This window comes from Phascolarctos cinereus, unplaced genomic scaffold (genome assembly GCF_003287225.1).
Source record: "Phascolarctos cinereus isolate Bilbo 61053 unplaced genomic scaffold, phaCin_HiC Scaffold_9;HRSCAF=440, whole genome shotgun sequence".
Taxonomy (NCBI): Eukaryota; Metazoa; Chordata; class Mammalia; order Diprotodontia; family Phascolarctidae; genus Phascolarctos; species Phascolarctos cinereus.
This window is the reverse complement of record NW_027556402.1, coordinates 225639594-225660448: the sequence shown is the minus strand read 5'-3', so window position 1 is coordinate 225660448 and position 20855 is coordinate 225639594. Positions and strand designations below refer to the sequence as shown.

Below are 20855 nucleotides of genomic sequence, written 5' to 3'. Positions count from 1 at the left end.
ATCACAGTTTGTATAATTAGTAAAATTATTGAATTAATAGTTTCTTGAAATCAAGGTAACCTATTTAGGTAGAAATGTTATCATTGGAAAGAATGCCTCATTTGGAGTTTATCATCATGGGTACAAAGGTGAGTTGTTCCACTGGGTCCTGGGGTAATCTTGAAAAAGTTACTTCTCCCTGGGACTGACTATATGTCCTCATATAAAGAACTATACTGACTCTTGAGATTCCACCTCTAAATCTTAGGATCTTAGCCTATTAATAAGTTTTCCAAAATTAGTTTTAAAAACAAAAAAACTTCAAAGTCCCAAAGTACAGAAATGCATTTGTTTTAGTGGACAAGAATCCAGGCTTGCGTGTTAGCACCAGCTGTTATCTTAACTAGCTCTATCACCTTGAGCAAACTCTCATTTTGCTTACTTATAAAATCAGAAAGTCAGACTCCCTGAGCCACTTTAAGTCTCTTCCAACCCTCAAATTCTATAATTATTTAACTTGTCTAAGATTGTTTCCAAATTTGAAAGTTGAAGATTATGTGTTTTCTCTTGAAATTAATGTTAATACTAAATTCAAGAAAGAAAAAAATCATTTCAAAATGTTGGATTATAGATTGACTCCTGATTTTTATACCCTCAAATTCATGATTTTATTGTACTCTAAACCACTTAAGTCTCCAGATGCCCTCCTTTGCATGGCACAACAAACGATAATAAACAATAAGTAGTCAATAAACATTTATTCAGTGCCTACTACGTGCCAGGCATTGTGCTAAGCACTGGGGATACAAATAGAAAAAAGAAAAACAACCCCACCCAAATGTGTCACAGCTCCAAAGCTGCCTCCCCCCCACTTCATTCCTGCAGGCAGTGGTGATATGTCACAAACTGTTGGGATATGAATTAGTCTGTGATGACTTTAGCTTTAATTTTAAATGTAAACCAGTGGCTTAATGTCATCCTCATAAGGGAAAGGTGTCAGTGTAAGACCATGAAGGTAAGATGATGGAAATCAGATTTTTTATCACCAGTAGTGGAGGATGGGAGCAAGTAAATGGGCCCTGTTTAAAGTAAAAAATCTTTTGGGCAATCTTTTTATGCTTAAAGATCAAGTTCTATGCTTAGGTACAAAAATGTCTTAAAAGGGTATTGATATTTCTAGCTTGAAAAGTCATGAGCTGACAACATGTTTTAATCAATACTAAACAATTATTTCTGTTTGTGTTTTAAGGTATACAATGAACAGATTCGCGATCTTCTAACAAATTCAGGGCCACTGGCTGTCCGTGAAGATGCCCAAAGAGGGGTGGTAGTTCAGGGATTAACATTACATGAGGTATATAGAGTAAACTGGTTTTGTTTTAGTTAGAATGATAGTAAGTGTAATTTTTAAAGCACCATCCACCAGTTCCTTTTTGTTTTCCATCTATTTTCCCAAGAAAAAAGGAAATTAATTTCAAAAATGAAATATAAAATTCTAATTAGTGATGTACACTTTGATTTATTTTATGTTGCCACAAATAAAATGCAAGTTAAATTTAAATATGCACACAATAATATAATTTCTTGTTCTTTTTCCAAAATGAGATTTATAAATTCTTTGAAAAGGGAGCAGGTTGTAATCTATAAACAAGTTGCCTTGTGACCTTGGACAAGTTACCTGACCACTCAAGCTCGGTTTTCTCATGTAAGAAATGAGTGTAATGGATAAAATTAGCCCCAGGATCCCTATCAGTTTTAAGATTATAGTAAAGTATCTTCAACACTAGGGGCCACAGATTTTCTTCTCTGTGTCCTCCCACAGACCCTAAGGCACATTTACAGAAAGCAACTTCATTTAAATTTTTTTTTTTTACAAAACCTTAGAAAACAAAAAGTGCTGCTGATTCGTTTTATAGATGAGGAAATCTAAACAAAGACAATAAGTCACTTTCCCAAGGTCACAGCATTTATTTTAAGATTCAGTAATAAAAAATTAATTTGAGTGGTTCTTTTCCAAAACTCTGTAGCCTAAAACCTCTGAGGAAATTTTACAATTGTTGGATGATGGAAACAAGAACAGGACCCAACATCCTACTGATGTGAATGCTACGTCCTCTCGTTCGCATGCTGTTTTCCAGGTAAAGTGAGGCGAGGACATCTCAGTACTGGTGTTCCAAGTATCACGGTGTTTAAAATGCTGCTCTGAAATTCTTTAAAACATAAGTAGCTAAATTTTCAAGCTAATGGATTAGTAGAATATATTCTTTATGCGCAAAGGGAATCCATTCGTCTGAATCCTTTTCCACTTATAATTTAATGTGTTCTGTAACACTTAGTAGGTGTTACCATAAACAATGATTAGCATTCATATGATATGACATAAAAGTTCTAATTTCTGCCTTTGTCACACTCCAGTCTCAGTGTTTGTTTTTCTTTAAGATATTTAATTGGTGAAAGATATTTGAGCTCTGTAATAAACTTTTGGTGTTACTATTTGAAGGAATCCTCTCTATAATTATAGGGAGATTATTTGCTTTACTTGATAATATATTGCCCATATGATTCCTTTAAATGGCAAGATTCTCTAGCACTATTAAAATACAATTTAGTAGATATCACTTTTCAGAAATAAAACTTCAGTAAAAACTGGTACTTATAATGCATTTCTAAAAGATATGTTAATATCTAATGAAATTGTAGCAAATATTCTGTATCATATATGAAAAGAAAAATATTTGTTAGTAATTAACTCCCCACTTAGGGTAATTAAACTATTAAAAAAAACTTTAGCCTACAGAATTTGAAATAACCATTTCATCACTTCCACTTTCATTCCTTCCTATTTGGCTTAACAAAGAAGAAAAAAATGTATGCTCATAATGCTAAGACTCCCATTGTATATATCTGCCCTGCATATACATTCCTATGAAAACTTAACATAAAGTTTAATAAGGAGAGATTATTTTGTCCTCATTGGTGTGCCTTTTATTGTATTGCATTGAGATTAACTTTTAGATTTGTTTTGTATCGTATTGTATTAACTTTTAGATTTGCTACCAGATTTCTTTCGCTTATGAGCACAGGTGCAAAGGCTTGTCTAAACACGAGATACATACAGATACACAAGCTAAGCCAGGGTGGGGAACCTGTGGCCTTGAGGCTACAGGTTCCCCACCCCTGAGCTAGACAGTCCCTGTTCTTAGGGCCTCACGTTAGCTCTCCATTTAGTCTTGATTTCAGGAAATACTTCCTGATACTTAGTCCTGTCAGAAGTGAAGTGGGTTTTCTTCCTCTTTGTTGTTCTTCACACAGTTGTTGGATGAACTCTTTTCAGGTATGGCTCAGAAGGGATTCTTTGTTAGTCACTGGCTGAATAATATTGTCTTAGATTCTTTGGTTGTGAACCCTGAGATTTCCTTTCCCAGTTATCATCTCCTAGCTTTTCATATGTCTCTGCCCCAGAGTCTTGGATTTTCAAAGTTAGTAGGGAGCTTAGTTGCTGTCTAGTCTGACCCGTACTTTCTACCACATACCTAACAAATGGCTGTCCAGTGTTTTCTTGAAGCCCTCCAATGAGAAACGAACCACTGCCTGCTGAGGCAGCCCATTTCACTGTTGGTAGGTCTAAGTGTTAAGAAATTTGTCCTGACATTACAACTAAATTGGTGTCTCTGTAGCTTCCTCTCAGTAATGTTCCAAGTTCTGTCCTCTAGGACCAAATAGAACAAATCCAGTCTTTCTCCAAATCATACTCTTTCAAATTCTTGAATACAGCTGTCATTTCACTGCTCGTAAATAGCTAAACATCTCAGTTCCTTCACAGAATCTTATATATCATGAACTCATTGTTTTTCACCCTTCTGATTTCCCTTCAAACACTCCAGCTTTAAATGCAGTAGCTAGGATTCACGTCGTTGTCATCATCATCATCATCATCATCATCATCATCATCAAATGTGATCTGGTTGTTCCCATAACTTAACGATAGTAAACCTTTTTCCCAGCCCCTTGATATCTCTTAGCACAGACCAAGATCACATTAGTTTTTCAATTGCCTGGTTCTGTACAAGTTGTCTTCCCATTGGAATGTCTGCACCTTGAAGGAAGAGGGTGGTTTTTGCCTTTCTTTGCATCCACAGAGCTTAGCACTGTACCAAGTGAGTGCTCACTGACTGACTGCCATATCATAATTTTGACTTATAGAACTCTCAGGTCATTAAAAATCCATATCTTTTCAGCACTAACTGCATCTTAGCCATGCAGCTTGATCATTTAACTTAAGTATAACACTTCACATTTATACCTCTTAAATTTAATTTTATTCAGTTCAGCCTAGTGTCATAGCCTAAGATATTTTTAAAAATGCAGTGTCATCCAGTGTGTTAGCTATTCCCACTTGGTCTTGTGTCATCTGCCAATTTATCAAATTTCTCATCTCTATCTTTTTCTAATCATTGATAAAAATATCAATGGGCACAGGACCCATCAATGACTATTCTTTGGATCTCGCCATCCAACCAATTCCTAACACCTCATATTATCATATGGCAGATACCTCTCCATCTTTTCACCAAGAGAGGCTTTGCCAAGTGCTATATGAGACTCTAGGTAAAATGTGTCTCTTATGGTCCCTTAATCAAGCAGCCTAATAAAAAGAAATTAGTTTAGTCTGGCATGAGCTGTTGGTGATAAAACCACACCAGCTTTTTCCTTGCCCTTCCCTTTTCTAAATGTTCACTAACAAGTTCCTTAGTAAAGTTCCTCAAGAATTTTTCCAGGAATCAAAGTAAAATTAACTGGATTATTGTTTGCCGCCTCTGTGTGCTTCTCTTTTTTTGGAAATAGGGCCATTTACCTCTCCTGTTTTCCATGATCTTTCAGAGATGACTGATGGTGATCGTATTCACCGGTTTTCAGTACCCTAAAAGGTACTTCATCTGGTCCTGGTGAACTTGAACTCAGCAAAGGATACCTAGTTCTCTTACTAACCCCTTGCTACTCAATGGTTAATTGATTGATTTTGGCTGTCAACTTCACTTTAGCTATTTGTGTTTTATCCTTTCCAGTCCAGAAATTTATTCTTAGCAGAGAAAAAGAAAGAAAATATAAGCGTTGAGCAGTTTTGTCTTTTATCCATCACTATGAGCTATCATCAGCACATCCTCCCAGGGCAGTACTAGCCCTTCCTTGAACTTCCTATTTTCCTTAATAAAGCTTTAACCCTTTTTGTTATCTTTCAGTTTTCTTAATAGCCTTACTCTTTTTGAGCTTTTGTATGACTGACATGATTAATGTAGGACCATACCATTAATCCTCTGTTACCCACCTTTGATTGCATTTTCTCTACGTGCCTTTTTAAAACTCTTACATTTGTTGGTGAGTTTCCTGTGAACCGTGGTAGCCTTGTTAAACAGCTTCCATTTTCTTCATCCTTGGAATTATTTTCCTTTTTGTCTTCAGAATGGCATCCTTTTCGGCTCTCCAGGGCCTCAGCAGAATTCTAATCCATGGGACTCTGCCTACTCTTCCTCTGAACACTTTGAAAACTTTTCTCTAAAAGTCTGTGATGTGTATCGGATTCTTAGTCCCACCATGATGATCTTCAGACTCTGATCACTTAGTGTTTTCTCAATCTATTATCCCTAGTCTGGCCTCACTTTTTTTTCTTTTTATAATCTCAACTGTAATTAACTCATGCAAATATGGTGAACCTTCCTCCTCCAGTCTGTTTCCCCCTTGTTCTACCACTGCCAAGTCTTACAAATTGGTCATAACATCTTGTACTGGTGCCCTCTCAAATGACAGCTCTCACCTCTTGTCCCAGCTCTTTTTCTAGCATCTTTCCTGTCCATTCTGTATTCTACACAGCAGCAAGTACCACTTTTCTAAGGCTCAGTTTATGACACAGATGTCACTTTTCTCCTAAAAATCCTTTGGGTTTCCCTGTCATTTTGACTTAGCATGGAAGGTCATCTGGCTTCTGGCACCAGCCTACCTTTAAAGCTTCTTTCATATACTGTACCTTCCAGCTAAACTGAACCACTCTCTAGTTCCTTGACATGCGGCCATCGCACTTTGGGCTACCTGCATTGTCTACAAAGGATCCCCTCTTCATCTCTTCTTCTCAGAAGCCTTGTAGTCACCTCCAGGCTCACCTCACATCAAGGTTGCTGTAAAGCTTTCCCAAGATCCCCTACTTGTGAGAGCACTTTCTCTTCAAATTGTCTTTACTTATCTAGTGTGTTATATCCCCTTCTCACCCTCAGCCCCTAAGTACAATGAGTGCTTTTTTAGGGCAGAGACTTGCTCTTATCTTTGCACCCCCAGTTACTCTAGCACAGTGCCGTACACTTAGTAAGTACTTAATAAATGTTTGTTGAATTCTAGTCCAGGAAGTCCCAGCAACCTGAATAGCAGTTATTTTGCCCTTATTTGAGGTCTATGGTTATTTTATATGTGGTGCATATACATAAAGTTACTATCACACTATTACTAGTGAGTTTTTTTTCTACTTTTATTAATTTTGATAATGCTGGGAAAAAATGCATTGCATTTTCGTTTGCTTAAAGCTGGTAAGTCTTATTTTAGTTGAAACTTATACCCTCTCCTGTATCTGTGACCCAGTGATACTGGCCTCCTTGCTGTTCCCTCAAACCCTACACTCCATCTCCTAACTCCAGACATTTTCCCTGGCTGTCCCCCATGCCTGGAATGTGCGTACTCCTCATCTCTGCCTCCTGGCTTCCTTGGCTCCCGTTAAGACTCAGTGGAAATCCCACCTTCTACAGGACACCTTTCCCATTCCCCCTTACTCTTAGTACCTTCCATCTGTGGATTATTTCCAGTTTGTCCTGCATGTATCCTGTTTGTACATAGTTGTTTATATGTTATCTCCTGCGTTAGATTGTAAGCTCCTCAAGGGCAGAAACTGTCTTTTGCTTCTCTTTATATCCTTAGTGCTTAGCAAGTGATTATCACAAAGTAGGTACTTGATGTTAATTGACTGATGTATTGCTTTTTATCCGTTTCATTTCACTTTTAACTTGGTGTGATTTTTTTCCCCCTGTATTTTACAAAAGATTTACTTACGACAACAAGACAGAACAGCAAGTATAAATCAAAATGTTCGTGTTGCCAAAATGTGTCTCATTGACCTGGCGGGATCTGAACGTGCCAGTGCCACAAATGCCAGAGGAAGCCGTTTTAGGGAAGGCGCAAACATCAACCAATCACTTTTAGCCCTTGGAAATGTCATCAATGCCTTAGCAGATGGGAAGGTTGGTACTGTGGATATATGTCTTGCACAAAGAATTTATAATTTCATGATAAAACAATGGCCCCATTAACTGTAAAGTACACTACTTCATTCCCAACAAACTTTCAAGAGGATAAACAGATTTTTACATATGGTTCTGTTCCCTCAGAGTATAATCTATCATTATACACATTTTCAATTTTCCCTCTTATAATAAGTATTGATTTAATTAAAGGTAATAAAATCAGTATATAGGCCTTATAGAATATTCTTCATCCTGGAAGAAATCTAGCTAAAATGTATAAAATCTTTAGCTTTTATGGAAAAGGCCAGAACTGGGTAATTTTGAAGCAATAAAACCTTGAAGGAGATTAATATTTGTTAACATTTTGTCTCTCATTGTAAGATATGTTACATTTATCACACACTTACTGTTGGCATTTATATGTCTAGTATATACTTGGCATGCTCCATACTTGTTTTAAAGTTATTTTAAGGTTTTAATTTATTCTTAGACTAGAACTTTTTTATTCATCTTAAAATTACAAATAAGTTTTCCCAAGAAGGAAAAGTGAATAACCTAAGATATTATAGATTGGACTAGATGGCTTTGGAAGTGCCTTCCAACTGGCATATTCTGTGTTTTCAGTTTGAGTTAAAATTTTCGTTATTCAATCTTATTTTAATACTTTTTTTCTTTGTGATAACCTTCATGTGACCACAAGTCAGCTGCCCATATGTTTATACTTACAGTAGTTTTATAACCTTTGCAGTGTGATAGCTATGTGAGGTAACAAACAGATGAGTGAACTTTCAAAGCTTTTATTGGTTTGTATGGGCCTCTAGTGAAAGGGGGCAGATTTAGTTTATTTTGACATTTTATTTGGTTTTCCTTTGTTCCCTGAAAGGAAAGGCATAAGAATCCTTGATAAAGAGAAGGAAAAATGTCCATAAAGAACTTTGTTAGGCACACATATGCATGAGTTGGTGTTTTGCCTCATCCCTATCTGAGTTCCTTTCCCCCTGGACTTCATTGACCACCCTTACTTTGTTCTGGTATGATAAGTGTGGGCAAGGTTGAGCAGGGCTGAGAGTCTCAAAATGACTTGGCAAGTGGATTACATTTGAATGTGGAAAATGACACATTTTTGTTCTTTCAGAGAAAAAATCAGCATATTCCTTACAGAAATAGCAAGCTAACTCGCTTGTTAAAGGATTCCCTCGGAGGAAACTGTCAGACTATCATGATAGCTGCTGTTAGTCCTTCTTCTGTGTTCTATGATGACACGTATAACACTCTCAAGTATGCCAACCGTGCAAAAGACATTAAATCTTCTGTAAGTGAATTTACACCACTACACTTGTGAAAGGCTTATTAATGTGCTTGTTGTTCTATGCAGAACCTTAGTCAGAGGGAGTATCAGCGGGCCGAGACCTGCTTGGGGAGACCTTCTTTGTTTTGCCTCACTGCTGAGTTGGGCATAAAAGGTTCTTGAGTCACTGCTTGGTTTCATTTATCCATTAGGATACTTAAAGAAATATTAACTTAGGCTATTTTGAGTAGCATTACTAGCAAGTTATTTTTCTTAAACTTTTGGCTATACAAATCTATTTAAACATTTTTAAACTGTCATATTATTAGTTGAGTCTTAGCCCTCTTTGTCTGTCTTCTGAGACTTCACTATTACCACAGCAGAAGGGGAGGATGTCCCCATAAGATGGAAAGCCATGGGGAGTTTTCATCTGTTTCATGGGCCACCATTTTTCAAATAAAGTTCACTACCTGGAGTCTCCTCTCCTGCTGCTGACGGTTTTCTGACAGCCAGGACTTTGTTACCAGACTTATTTTAAAAGCCTTTCCAGCCTGGTTGAACCTGCCAGATATGGAGAACTCAGGGTTATCTCCCCATCTTTTTAGCAGTAGGACGAGCCTGGCCCTGGAGTCAGATGACCAAGTCCATATCCCACCTCTGTCATTTCCTACTTGTTTGACCTTGGGCAGGTCACTTAAACTTCCTACACCTCAGTTTCTTCATCTTTTAAATGAAGATGTTAAACTAGTTAGCCACTAAGGTTCTTCCCATCTCTAACCCTGTGAACTTGGAAACCTGCCAATATCTGCTGGTGGAAGGGCTGCCGTCATTGATGAACTCACAAGCCTAAAGCAGTAAGCTTCTAAATAGACTATAAGGCAACTTGATTCCACAGCTATAATTATGAATATAATTCTTACTGTGTATCTATCCCCAGAGATATTTGGATGATTTATTAAGATCATAGGATCCAGAATTGAAAAAGACCTTTGAAGTCTTCTAGTCTCATCCTCTCAATTTAAACAGAAACCTGAAGTCCATTGAGGAGAACATGACTTCCTAAAGACACATAGATATTAAGTCACACAGCCAGTGGTGAACCAAGGTTGTTCTCAGTTCACTGTTCTTGCCACTGGGTTACACGGTATCTGTAAACACAAAAAAACTACTTTTCCACATCTAAAAGCTAACTCTCTCGTAATGATGTTAGAGACACGCACACAGGACCAAAGAGCAGGAAATCCAAGTAGGTAGAATCCTTGGAAAACATTAAGATACAAAATGAGTGGAAATGGAACCTTTTGTCTGTAGGCCACTCACTGATTTCATTTCTAGTACATACCAAGTGTTCTAGAAGGACTCGTGAGCTAGCAAGGAAGTAGTGATTTCAGAAAGAAAAGGGAGGACTTCATCAAGAACAAATCATAAATCAAACCTCGTTTTCTTTTTTGTCAGGAATACATAAATTAGTTGATGTTTGTGTATATATGTGTATATATATATACATATATATATATATTTTGGCAAATGATTTGACAGAGTTATTCATGCTGTTGTGGAAAGTTGTGGGTTAGATGCTGACCGAAGTGTGAGATGATTCAGTGTCCATTCCTTCAGAGCAATAGCTAAGGTTTCAGTATCACCTTGGGAAGAGGTCTCTAGCAACTCTGCTTGACCCTTTCACATCCTTATCGGTGTACCAGTGGGTAGGGACATGAGAAGCATTCTCATCAGCATTGCAGGTAGCTAAGAGCTGAGAGGCAGAGCCGGTAGTGGGTGGCTGATTCCAAAAAGATCACGACAAGAGAGATCGTTGAGAGCAATCCAGTAGTATCTAACTGAAAAAGGAAAAGGTCAGCTAGGTGGCACAGTGGAGAGAGTGCCAGGCCTGGAATCTGGAAGACCTGACTTCAAATCTGGCCTCAGATACTAACGAGCTATGTGACCATGGGCAAGTCACTTAACCCTGCTTGCCTCAGTTTCCTCATCTATAAAATGAGCTGGAGAAGGAAATGGCAAATCACTCCAGTATCTTTGTCAAGAAATCCCCAAACGGGGTTACAAAGGGTCAGACACAGCTGAAATAGCTGAACAACAGACTCAGGAGAGATGGAAAGCCTTACCTGTGAGTTTTTAAAAATAGGCTTTATCAGTGCAAGATCGGAAAGGAATGGTGAACAGACTACTTTTTAATGGTCTACAAGCTCAGTATAAGTCATCTTCAGGCTACCCAGGCACGCTGTCCTACAATGGGCTGTGTCCTACAATGGGCTGTGGGCTGGTCTAGAAGGCCACCAGGCCTCATTCAAATCCTGTCCTTTAGCCCTATTGTCTGTACAGTGGGCCCTAGGCTATAGTCATAGGTGTACCATTGCTCCTAGCCATGTTGTAACTGCCTTGTCAGACCACACCTGGGGTCTTGTGTTCAGCTCTGAAAGAGGGCATAAGTAAGCTGCAAGGTGTTCAAAAGAGGGCAGTGAGGGTGGTGAAAGTAAAGGCCTGTGAGATCATCCCCTGTGAGAATCAGTTGAAGGGACTGAGGCTGTTTAACCTAGAGAAAAGAAACCTGTGGGGACAGGAGAACTGTTTTCAGATACTTGAAGAGCTCTGAGCTTCCAGTTCTTCACTAATGTGATTCTGTGTGAACAGGTAGAAGAGAATTCACACGTCTAGCACATTACCCAAGTATGGCTTGTGACATGACTATAACTATCACAGAATCATAGAATTAGAATCATTAGCACTAAGGAAGATGGTCAAGATTTATTTTAAAATTGGTTCTGAGCTTCTTGGAAGACAGAATGTATGTCACCTGAGAAGTAAAGAAACAATGTCAAGTATTTGGGGTTGGAAACACTTTCATATAAAATGTTTTTAGGGGTAATTAGCAGACTCATCCACTAAAGCCCTGCTCCAAGAATTAGCAGCAATATTTTTCCAGCTTGCTTTTTGAGTATGTCTTTATTGGCTGAGGAACTAAAACTTTAGACCACTTTGCACTGAATAGATGTGTCCAGATTGTCAGAGGCTATTCTGGCGGAAAACAAATCCTAGCAGACACGGATATGAGGGCCTCAATACAGCCCTGGCAAAAGATGTCATCTGAAGATCAGCCTTTGCTTTCTCCTTTGCTATCTACACTCCTATCTTCTCAAAATCAAATATGCATCTATGAGTTTCTCAAATGATATGAATAAATCTTTAGGTCCTATTTGTATTCCTTTCCCATTGGCTTTCCTTTGTGAGAAGGCTTTAACAGCAGATTTCTTAAAAAGCCTATTTAAAAGTTTTAGCTTAATTGTCCCTTTTCTTGGACTGAATAAGGCATGATGATGGCAGAGTCTTGATGAGGTCTGCATAACTCTTGTTAATATTATCCATTTCATCTTTTAACAGTTGAAGAGTAATGTTGTTAGTCTGGATAATCACATAACACAATATGTCAAGATTTGTAATGAGCAAAAGAAAGAGGTATGTGTCAGCCACGTATTACCCTTATTACTCAACGATTTGTTATACTGATAACTGTCTCTTCCTTTTAACTAGTTCTTTCTCTGGTTCATTCACTCACATCTTGCTTATAGATTCTGCTATGATTTGTCACAGTTGAAATATTACAGTGTTTTGAACAGTAACAAACAGCTGCTTTTGTATTTCAGCTGAAGTTTTCTCTCTTATTTAGATTATGATGTTAAAAGAAAAACTGAAAGCCTATGAAGAACAGAAAATCATCACTCATGAAAATAGTACAGGAAGCCTCGAGCTTTCCAACCAGGAGGAAACAGAAATACAAAGGTAGGCTTGTTGAAGCATTGAATTTTAGAGGTGCAAGGCTTCATTTTGTAGATTTTGTTGAGAATTCATTAATCATTTTTTTGTTTCTTTATACTTTATTTAATTTTTTGTGGCAGTATGCTTTCCAATACCCATATCATCTGTTCATATTATAGAAATTATCTGCTAATAGAAGAATAATCCATAAGCTATCAGTTCAGTATAATTGAAACTATTCCAGGAGCCAAAATAACCTGCTTTATTTTAAAATTTCTCAGTTGTCCTTAGCTTTTCTACTAGCAACACATGCTTATTTGCCTTTTCTGTACTGTTTTTATAAACTGAAGGTTTATAAAATTTTGTAATTTTATAAAATTTACAAAAATTTATAAAATTTAATTAACTGTTTCTCTTATTTAGCTGTTAGTATGCTTTATTGAACTAATTATCTTTCTTATGGACCATGGAATTTGCTCTTTTTGCCTTTTCTTTAATTGGGTACCATAATTTTCTCCGTAGCTAGGACCTAAGTTTAAATATAGCCTTAGACATGTACAGGTAATTGATTTTTCATTGATGAGCAATGGTAGAAATCTTTAAAGATAATGGGACTTGTGAGTGTGATGGAGTGGAAAGAACTGCCTTTAAAGTAAAGAGTGACAGGCTTTGAATCCTGTTTCCAACACTTTATACCTCTATGACCTTGGGCAAGTCAGTCAACAAGTGGTTATTAAGTGCCTGCTGTGTGCCAGGCACTGGTCTGAACAGTAGTTTTCTCATCTGTCAAATGCAGGAAATAATACTTGAACTCTCCACTGTGTAGGGTTGCTTGGGACTTAAATGCTGGGTGCTTTGTAATCCTTACATTATTTTATAAATATCAGCTGCTGTTGTGTGGAAATAATAGAAGAAACTAACAAAGATAAAATATAAATCATTTTTTTAATAAACTTTGTTTCTAAAACCATTACCAAACAGATTCAAATACACAGAATTTTTTTTATTTTTTAATTAATTTTTTAAACTATCCTTTTTACTGTCTCTCTCCCCACTCCACATTAGATAAGGCCATCATTTGACACAGATTTATAAATGTGTGTAAAAACCATACTATTTATCAGTTCTTTCTCTGGAGGTGGGTAGCATCTTTCTTCATAGGTCCTTCATATTTGATCTGAGTATTTATGATACTCAGAATAACTTTCACAATTACAGAAAATGATTTTTAAAAGATTATACATGAAATTACATGTTTCAGTTATTTACTACCTACTGAAAGTTTGTTAATGTGCATTTTAACTTTAACAAGTTAGTAGCAAAATAATTCTTTTTTGTTTCTTCTGAAATTTTTTCCCATGTTTTTCGCCCTGGATTTTGTGGTTGTTATAAAGTAGTGAGTTTTGCTTTCTTCACTGAGCCGCTGTATTTATAGAACAATAATATTCTAATATCACAAATTGTTCCTTCTTTTTCCCGTTGTTGGGCACATCAGGCCTGTCCAAGTTATTACTATTAGACATCCTGTTAGGGATATTTTTGTACTACTGGGTCTCTTTTTTTTTTCTGTTAGTAACATCCTAAAAGTGTATTCCTAGCATTGAAATTACTGGATCAAAAGAGATGAAAAATTGTATAGCTCTTCTTAAGTGGCATACTGCTTTCCAAAGAAATTGCACCAATTCAGAGCTCTTCCAGGGGTGTCATAATGTGCCTGTTTTTCCTGCAGCCCCATTACTGCTGATTTTTCTCATCTTTAACTGTCTTTGCCACTTTAATAGATATATAAACCCGAGTTCTTTATGGACATTCTCTAATAGAATTTGAACAGTTTTTTAGTGGCTCTTGATCATTTGCATTTATAATTTAGTGAACTACTCGTTCATATCCTTGGACTATTTCTTTTGGGGAATTGATCCTCATAAATTTGTCAGTTCCTTCTCAGTTTTGAATGTTAATTCTTGTATTAGAAATATTTACATCAAAGACTTATTTTCCCCAAAACAGTTTCTTCCCTTTTCCAATCTGGGTGCCTTGCTTTTGTCATGCAAAAAATTATTAGATATAACATAATCCTGTAATTTCTTATATTGTTAAATATTTTTTGATTTTCCACATCTACACTGTTGTGATTCCTTGTTGAATTATTTCTTTTATTTTACTCTGCCCTTTTTTTTTTAAATTTAACAGGCTATCTTTTTGTTATACAGTTTTCTTCTTTGCTTAATTCCATATTGAAATCCAGAATGTTTGTCCCATTTCACAGTTCTCCCAACAGTTCATCAATGTGCTGTCTTCCCACACCACCAACCAGCATTGCCTGTTCCACCCCTCTTTTCCAGTCTTTGCCAGTTTTCATAATGTAAGCTAAAACCTCTGAGTTGTTTTACCATTTACGTTTCTCTTGTTATTGATTCAGAAGCTTATTTTCCTGTGACCATTTATAACTGGCAATTCTTATTTTGCAAACTGTTCATATCCTTTGACCACTTATGTATTGGGAAATGACTCTGAGTCTTAAATATTTGTGTTAATTCCCTGAATGTTGACTATACCAATATTTGATGCAGATAATTTTCCCAGTCTGGTGTTTAGTTTCGTTTTTAATTCTGTCTACATTGATTTTATTTACACAAAATCTTTTTAACTATTGTACATGTTATAATATACTCTTTTATCTCTTGTTTAGTTAAGAAATTTCCTCCTCTCAATAGTAGTAAAATATACCTGATGTCATCTTCTTGTAATCCATTTTAGTCTCTTGTGTAATATATTGGTCTAATCCTGATTGTTGCTCAAATGTCCTCTCATTTTATCAAAGTTCTTGTCAAACACAGATTTTTTTCTCCCGGTAATTTGTGTTGCTGGGTGAACTGAACCCTGTGCCACTGGTTTTTTGACTTTTTGCTGCCAGATCGGGTGTTCCATTGAACAGTTTTTTAACCAGTAGCAAACGGTCTGATTTCTCCTGCTTTACAATGTAATTTCAGCCCTGGTGAGCCATGCTCTCTTTAGTAGAAATTTTCTCACTTTTTGCCTTGGGATTCTAGACCTTTTTCTTCCAAATGAGTTTTGTTATTATCTTGTTTAGTGCTAAATGCATCACCGTAGTAGCTTGGGATGGCACTAAATCTACAAAATGATCCAGGTCGTATTGGCATGGGCTGATTTGGAACAGCTCATGCCTCTGCTGTTCTTTGTCTTCCTTTGTTTCTGTTGTTGTTTCCTAAGAGTGTTTTGTTATTGTATTGTAAGTCTTATGGGGGTCTTGGTGGGTTGTTGTTGTCGTCACTTCACTCATGTCCAACTCTTCATGACCTCATTTGGGGTTTTCTTGGCAAAGATACAGGAGTGGTTTGCCATTGCCTTCTCCTGCTCATTTTACAGATAAGGAAACTTGCCCAGGGTCACATAGCTATGTGAAGCTGGATTTGAATTCATGTCTTCCTGACTCCAGACCTGGCACTCTATCTGCAGTGCCACCCATTTGCCCTTCCGTAGGCTTTACTGGACTGCTAATGAATCCATCACACACACACATACACACACACACATGATTAGCTCCCAGATATTTTGTTCATTTTGTAGCTGTTTTGAATTATGTTTTCAAAGAGTTTTTTTCCCTGCATCTTTTGGAATAATTATCAGTGTTCATCAGTGAGATCTGTTTATAGTTCTCTTACTGTTTTGTCTCTCTCTAGTTTTGATGTCATGGCCATATATGACCCCAAAAAAGGAGTTGGCTGCATGCCAACTCATTCTGTCTTTGAGACTAGCTTTTATAGTATACATACTAGCACTATGTGTTTGATAGAATTCACTTTTATATACATATGACTAGGGTTATTTTTTTTGGCATGTTATGACTTATGCAATGCCCTTCTGAAATTTACTTGTTTAAAAATCTTTCTTGGAATTTTTTGTTTGATTTTAAATTTCTTAGATACTTGTGAACTTCCTTTAGATTCTCAGTTTTAGTGATGTGTAATTCTTCAGATGGTCATGTCTGTTCTTTTTTCTTTCTTCTCTGTTGTTAATTTACCTTGTTTTGGTAATTAAAACCTTTTCTTCCTTTTTCTTGATCATTAATCTTTAGCATCAATCTTTTCAAAAATCCACCTTTAAATTTTGGTTTATTCCTATAAACTTTTTGCTTTAAATTTCCTCTGTTTCTCTTCTAATCTGCTGTTGTAGCTTGTAATCTTAGAGTTGTTTATCTTCTAATCTTTTTAAATGCATGATGATTGCATTAGTCTTCTTTTTCTATTGTGTTCACACAAATTCTTAAGGCAACTGGGTGGTAGTTCCAGTCCCACCTCAGGTATGTACCAGCTATGTGACAAGTCACACAGTCACTCAACCTCTTCAACTTTCGATCTGTAAAACAGGAATAGTAGTAATAGTACCAACTGCCAGGGTTGTTGTAAGTATCAAATGAAATAACACAGACAGTAACCCCTATAGCAATGGTAGGTATCAGCTTATTCAAAGAGATACATTTTCGCAAGGCTCTGCTTTTCCATTTCCCATGAGCTTCAGGGTGTTGTCTGGTTGTTGTCATTATCTTTAACATTAAGCCACTTGCCTCTGTGCCATTTGGTCCATACAGGGTTGTGCCTTTGTTTTCCCATTGTCTGGAGACTCCTTGGTGCATGTGTCCCTCTTGACGTCATTTGCATAATCCATTCATTGGAGATCTTGATTTCATCTCTTGCATATCTTAGTCACCTAATTTAATCAATTAAAAAGTAGACAAAAACCATTCCTTGTCCTCAAACTTGTCTACACTTAATAAATAGAAGATAATGGGAGGAGATAAGAGAGGTGGAGAAATCCTTGATTCAGCTCTTACTGTGCACCAGGCACTCTGTCAAGTGCAAGGAACACAACTACAGGGCATCCCAAAAGTCTCTGCAATTTAAAGTTCTCCATGTGAAAGGTGATGAGAGCATGAACTATAGTGCTAAAAGGGACAAGATTTGGCAACTTGTCCTATCCTTCCCTTTTCACTGTGTGTGTGTGTGTGTGTATGTGTGTATGTGTGTGTGTGTGTGTGTGTGTTTTAATATAACCCTTTGTTGTGGGTTTTTTAAAGTCCATTTTTCTCTTCTCTCTTTATTGGAAAATTTAACCCATTCACATAATGGGTATTTCTTTTTTGTTAAATATGTTTCCTTCTAGTTAGTACATGCAAATGCACATATACACTCAAAATTTTTATCCTTTCTTAAATATTTTAGTCTCTGTGGGTTACTTTTGCTTTTACTAATGTTTCTATCCTACTTCCCCAGTACTCTTCCCAGTTAAGTTCCTTGAGTTTACTTTTGTTGTTTCTCTCTTTCTCTCTCCCCCTCTCCATCTCTTTCTTTCCTTCTCCCTCTCCCTCTCTCCTTCTCCCTCTCCATCCCTCTCACATTTTACCCCTGTTTTTCTTAGTCCACTTAGTTCCTAACTCTTCCTTCACCTCCACTCATCTCCTCTTTCATTTCCCTGACATTTTATGTTACTTTTCTAAAAACATTATTTTATTATTCCTCCTTTTGTCTTCTGCCTTCTATAGTCCTCTAGAAGCTACAACAGAGTGCAGTTATAAGTCTTCTGTATCCCAAATGGGAGCAATGAATAGGGAATCACATTCTTTTCCTTTTTTCTCACAGCTTATGCCTTTTAATGCCATGGTCTGTGCCCTTTGAATCCATAACCCTCTTTTTCACCCTCTCCAAATCTTGCTCCTCCAGAGTCTCAGCTTCTCCTTAACCTGACTTACTACAAGTTAGTGCTGAGAAGCTCAGCTCTGTCCTGTAGAAGATGGCCACCTATCATGTCTACACCTATCCACCTAGCTTCTTGTAATGCTTTTATCTCACCTCCCAAGTCTCTTCCACTCCTGATGCTGTAATATCATCCATCCCCTTTCTATTGGCCTCCCAAACTCTACTCTTCTCTAAGGTCTTTGGCATAATATTCTATGCTTACTCGACTGCTGCTCTAAAGCCAGGGGTAGAAATCAAGTCTTTCATTCTTTCCTCTAGAGCCCTCAATAGTCATTACCCATGTCTTCTGTCCCACCCTTACCTTTCCTCATGTGAAAGGCATTCCTTTGAATTATCTTAAATATTTATATTAACTTTTGTTGTTATTATTGTTGCTCAATTGTTTTTCTGGCATGTCTGACTCTTCCTGACCCCATTTGGAGTATTTTTTGGCAAAGATAATAATGTGGTTTGCAATTTCCTTCTCCAGCTCATTTTATAGATGAGAAAATGGAGGCAAATAGGGTTAAGTGACTTGCCCAGGGTCACACAGCTAGAAAGTGTCTGAGGCCAGATTTGAACTTGGGAAGATAAGTCTTCCTGACTCCAGGCCTGGCACTATATCCACTGTAACTCCTTGCTGCCTTAGGGTGATTTTCCATTTCTTTCTCCAGTGGATTAGGCAAACGGAGATTAGGTGACTTGCCCAGGATTACACAGCTAGTAAGTTTCTAAGGCCAGATTTCAACTCAGGTCTTCCAGACTCCAGGCCCAGCACTCTGTCCACTGAGCCACCTAGCTACCCCTTATATTAGCTTACTAATGTTGAAATGGAAATATATGAGGTACTTGGGAATGACTAGCACCTCTGGTGTGAGGGCTTGCTTGCCTCACTTTACTCATTTGTAAAATGGGGGTGATTATAGCACTTACCTCCTAAGGTTGTTGTGAGTTTCAAATGAAATAATATCTGTAAAATGCTTAGCACAGCGCCTGGCACAGAGTAGATGCTTGATAAATTTTGTTCCCTTCCCTCCTTCCAAAGGTACTGATTGTGGCCCCTTCCCCGACTGACTTAGTGGAAGGATGGCGTGAACTGCTGTGGCCAGGCCTCTAGTGCTGCCCCTTCTTGAGTGGTGCTGGGCTGTTCTTTGAGCTGCAGGTCGATGAACCATTCTGCTCTCTGAGCTGTGCTGGCTTGGTAGGACCATCTAGAGCAGCACTTCTTAAACTGTGGGCGGGGGGGGGGGTCCATGAAAAATTTGGCAACAGTAAAACAACAACCAAAAGCTAACTAAAAGTCAAACACATAATGAATCCGAGGTGTTCATAGCAGCTCTTGCCCGTGTTGCATCTCACAACTTCACTGCAGCTTTGGTTATGAATGCAAGGCATGTGCACTTTGCATTGTGCATGCCTTAAGCCACACAATAAGATGAATATTGCCAAAACACAAAAGGGGGACAAGAGTGGGAAACGTTTAAGAAACCGTGATCTAGAACTTAACCTTCCACTGCCGGGGTCACCTCCGCTGTTGTATCCAAGTTAGACTTCATAGTTACAGTCCTTGAAGAAATAACAAATGTCATTTTATTGTCACTTTTAAAAGAGGTTCTGGGGGGAAAAAAGGTGTTTCTGTTGCTGATTTCCTTCTCTTTTGTCTTCCCCTTCTCTCACACACAAACCCAACTCAAGAGTTGACCACAAACTTGCAAGATCGACCAGCGTTCTAGCCAGGTTCCTTGTTCTCCAATAAAATGTTGTATGGAAAATAAGCTACTGTCCTGTGGGTGAAACCTAAAGAAAACTCATCCATTTCATTTACTGGCATTACCCTTGCTGTGACATCATGTAACGAAGCTTCAGTTTCTCTGTCTTGCTCCATTAATTACTTATGATCAGTTTGACAAAACTGCAGTGAAGTCAGCATGCTGTGGTTTATATTCATTCCCAGCAGATTTTCATTGAGAACTGTTGACTCAAGGCCACATTGTTTGTACCCCTGAACCATACAAATATGTCTCTGAATCTGATCAAAGGACACTTGCTTTAAAGTACACACCCTCAAGTCCAAAGTCTTTTTTTTTAAAGGCCTTTCACTTTAAAATTTTCCTCTTAAATGATTGTGCCTGTGCGTGACTGTTTACATTATTACTGCAGCTGGGACCTGACTCTTTTGCGACCTAAAGCACAGATTTTATTTTTAAACAATCAGAACATTTTTGAGGCTTGTTCTTTGCTGACCCTGGAAGGATATGAAAATGCAGGTTCATTTCAGGGTTTCTCTAGGAGTCCTAACCTGCTTCAATGGAACTTGGGAGTCAGTGGGAGGTTTACATCAACTAAGTCCTGTTTGTGTGTCTGAAAGAGGGCTAGCTTGGAATTGATGGGCTGTGTGAGGTTACTGGGCCCCTGAGGAAATGGACTTGAATCTCTGGGAAGCCAGATTGTTGAGGATACCCCACCAACCCCACCAACTAGCGTCCTTCCTTGCTGCATTACAAAGGCTAAAGCAAAAGATAGACTGCCTTATGATGGTGCAGGCTGGAGAAGATGGTGTTATTAGGTGTTCTTACTACTGCTTACTTCTTATTTCTGTATTAGAGGCACATTAAAATATATATGTATTGTGTAACTGCTACATATCTGATTGAAGATTGGAGTTGGTAGAGGGGTGTCAAGGAAGATGTCCCATCTCTTTTTTTTTTCTTTAAAAGCACAAATGTGCGATGTTCCCAGTCTATCATGTTGTATAACGTCCTTCAAAATAATAGTTAAAAGATG

The 20855-nt window shown here is 37.6% G+C and overlaps 1 protein-coding gene across 1 annotated transcript in view; it reads left to right on the top strand.

Moving 5' to 3' along the window:
* KIF18A (kinesin family member 18A) overlaps positions 1-20855 on the top strand; it is a 96535-nt gene that overhangs the window by 18843 nt on the left and 56837 nt on the right. The window contains exons 5-10 of the mRNA XM_020977974.2: positions 1229-1333; positions 2007-2117; positions 7059-7256; positions 8395-8571; positions 11944-12018; positions 12230-12342. Coding sequence (XP_020833633.1) covers positions 1229-1333; positions 2007-2117; positions 7059-7256; positions 8395-8571; positions 11944-12018; positions 12230-12342 — 779 coding nt within the window. The remainder of the gene's footprint in view (positions 1-1228; positions 1334-2006; positions 2118-7058; positions 7257-8394; positions 8572-11943; positions 12019-12229; positions 12343-20855) is intronic.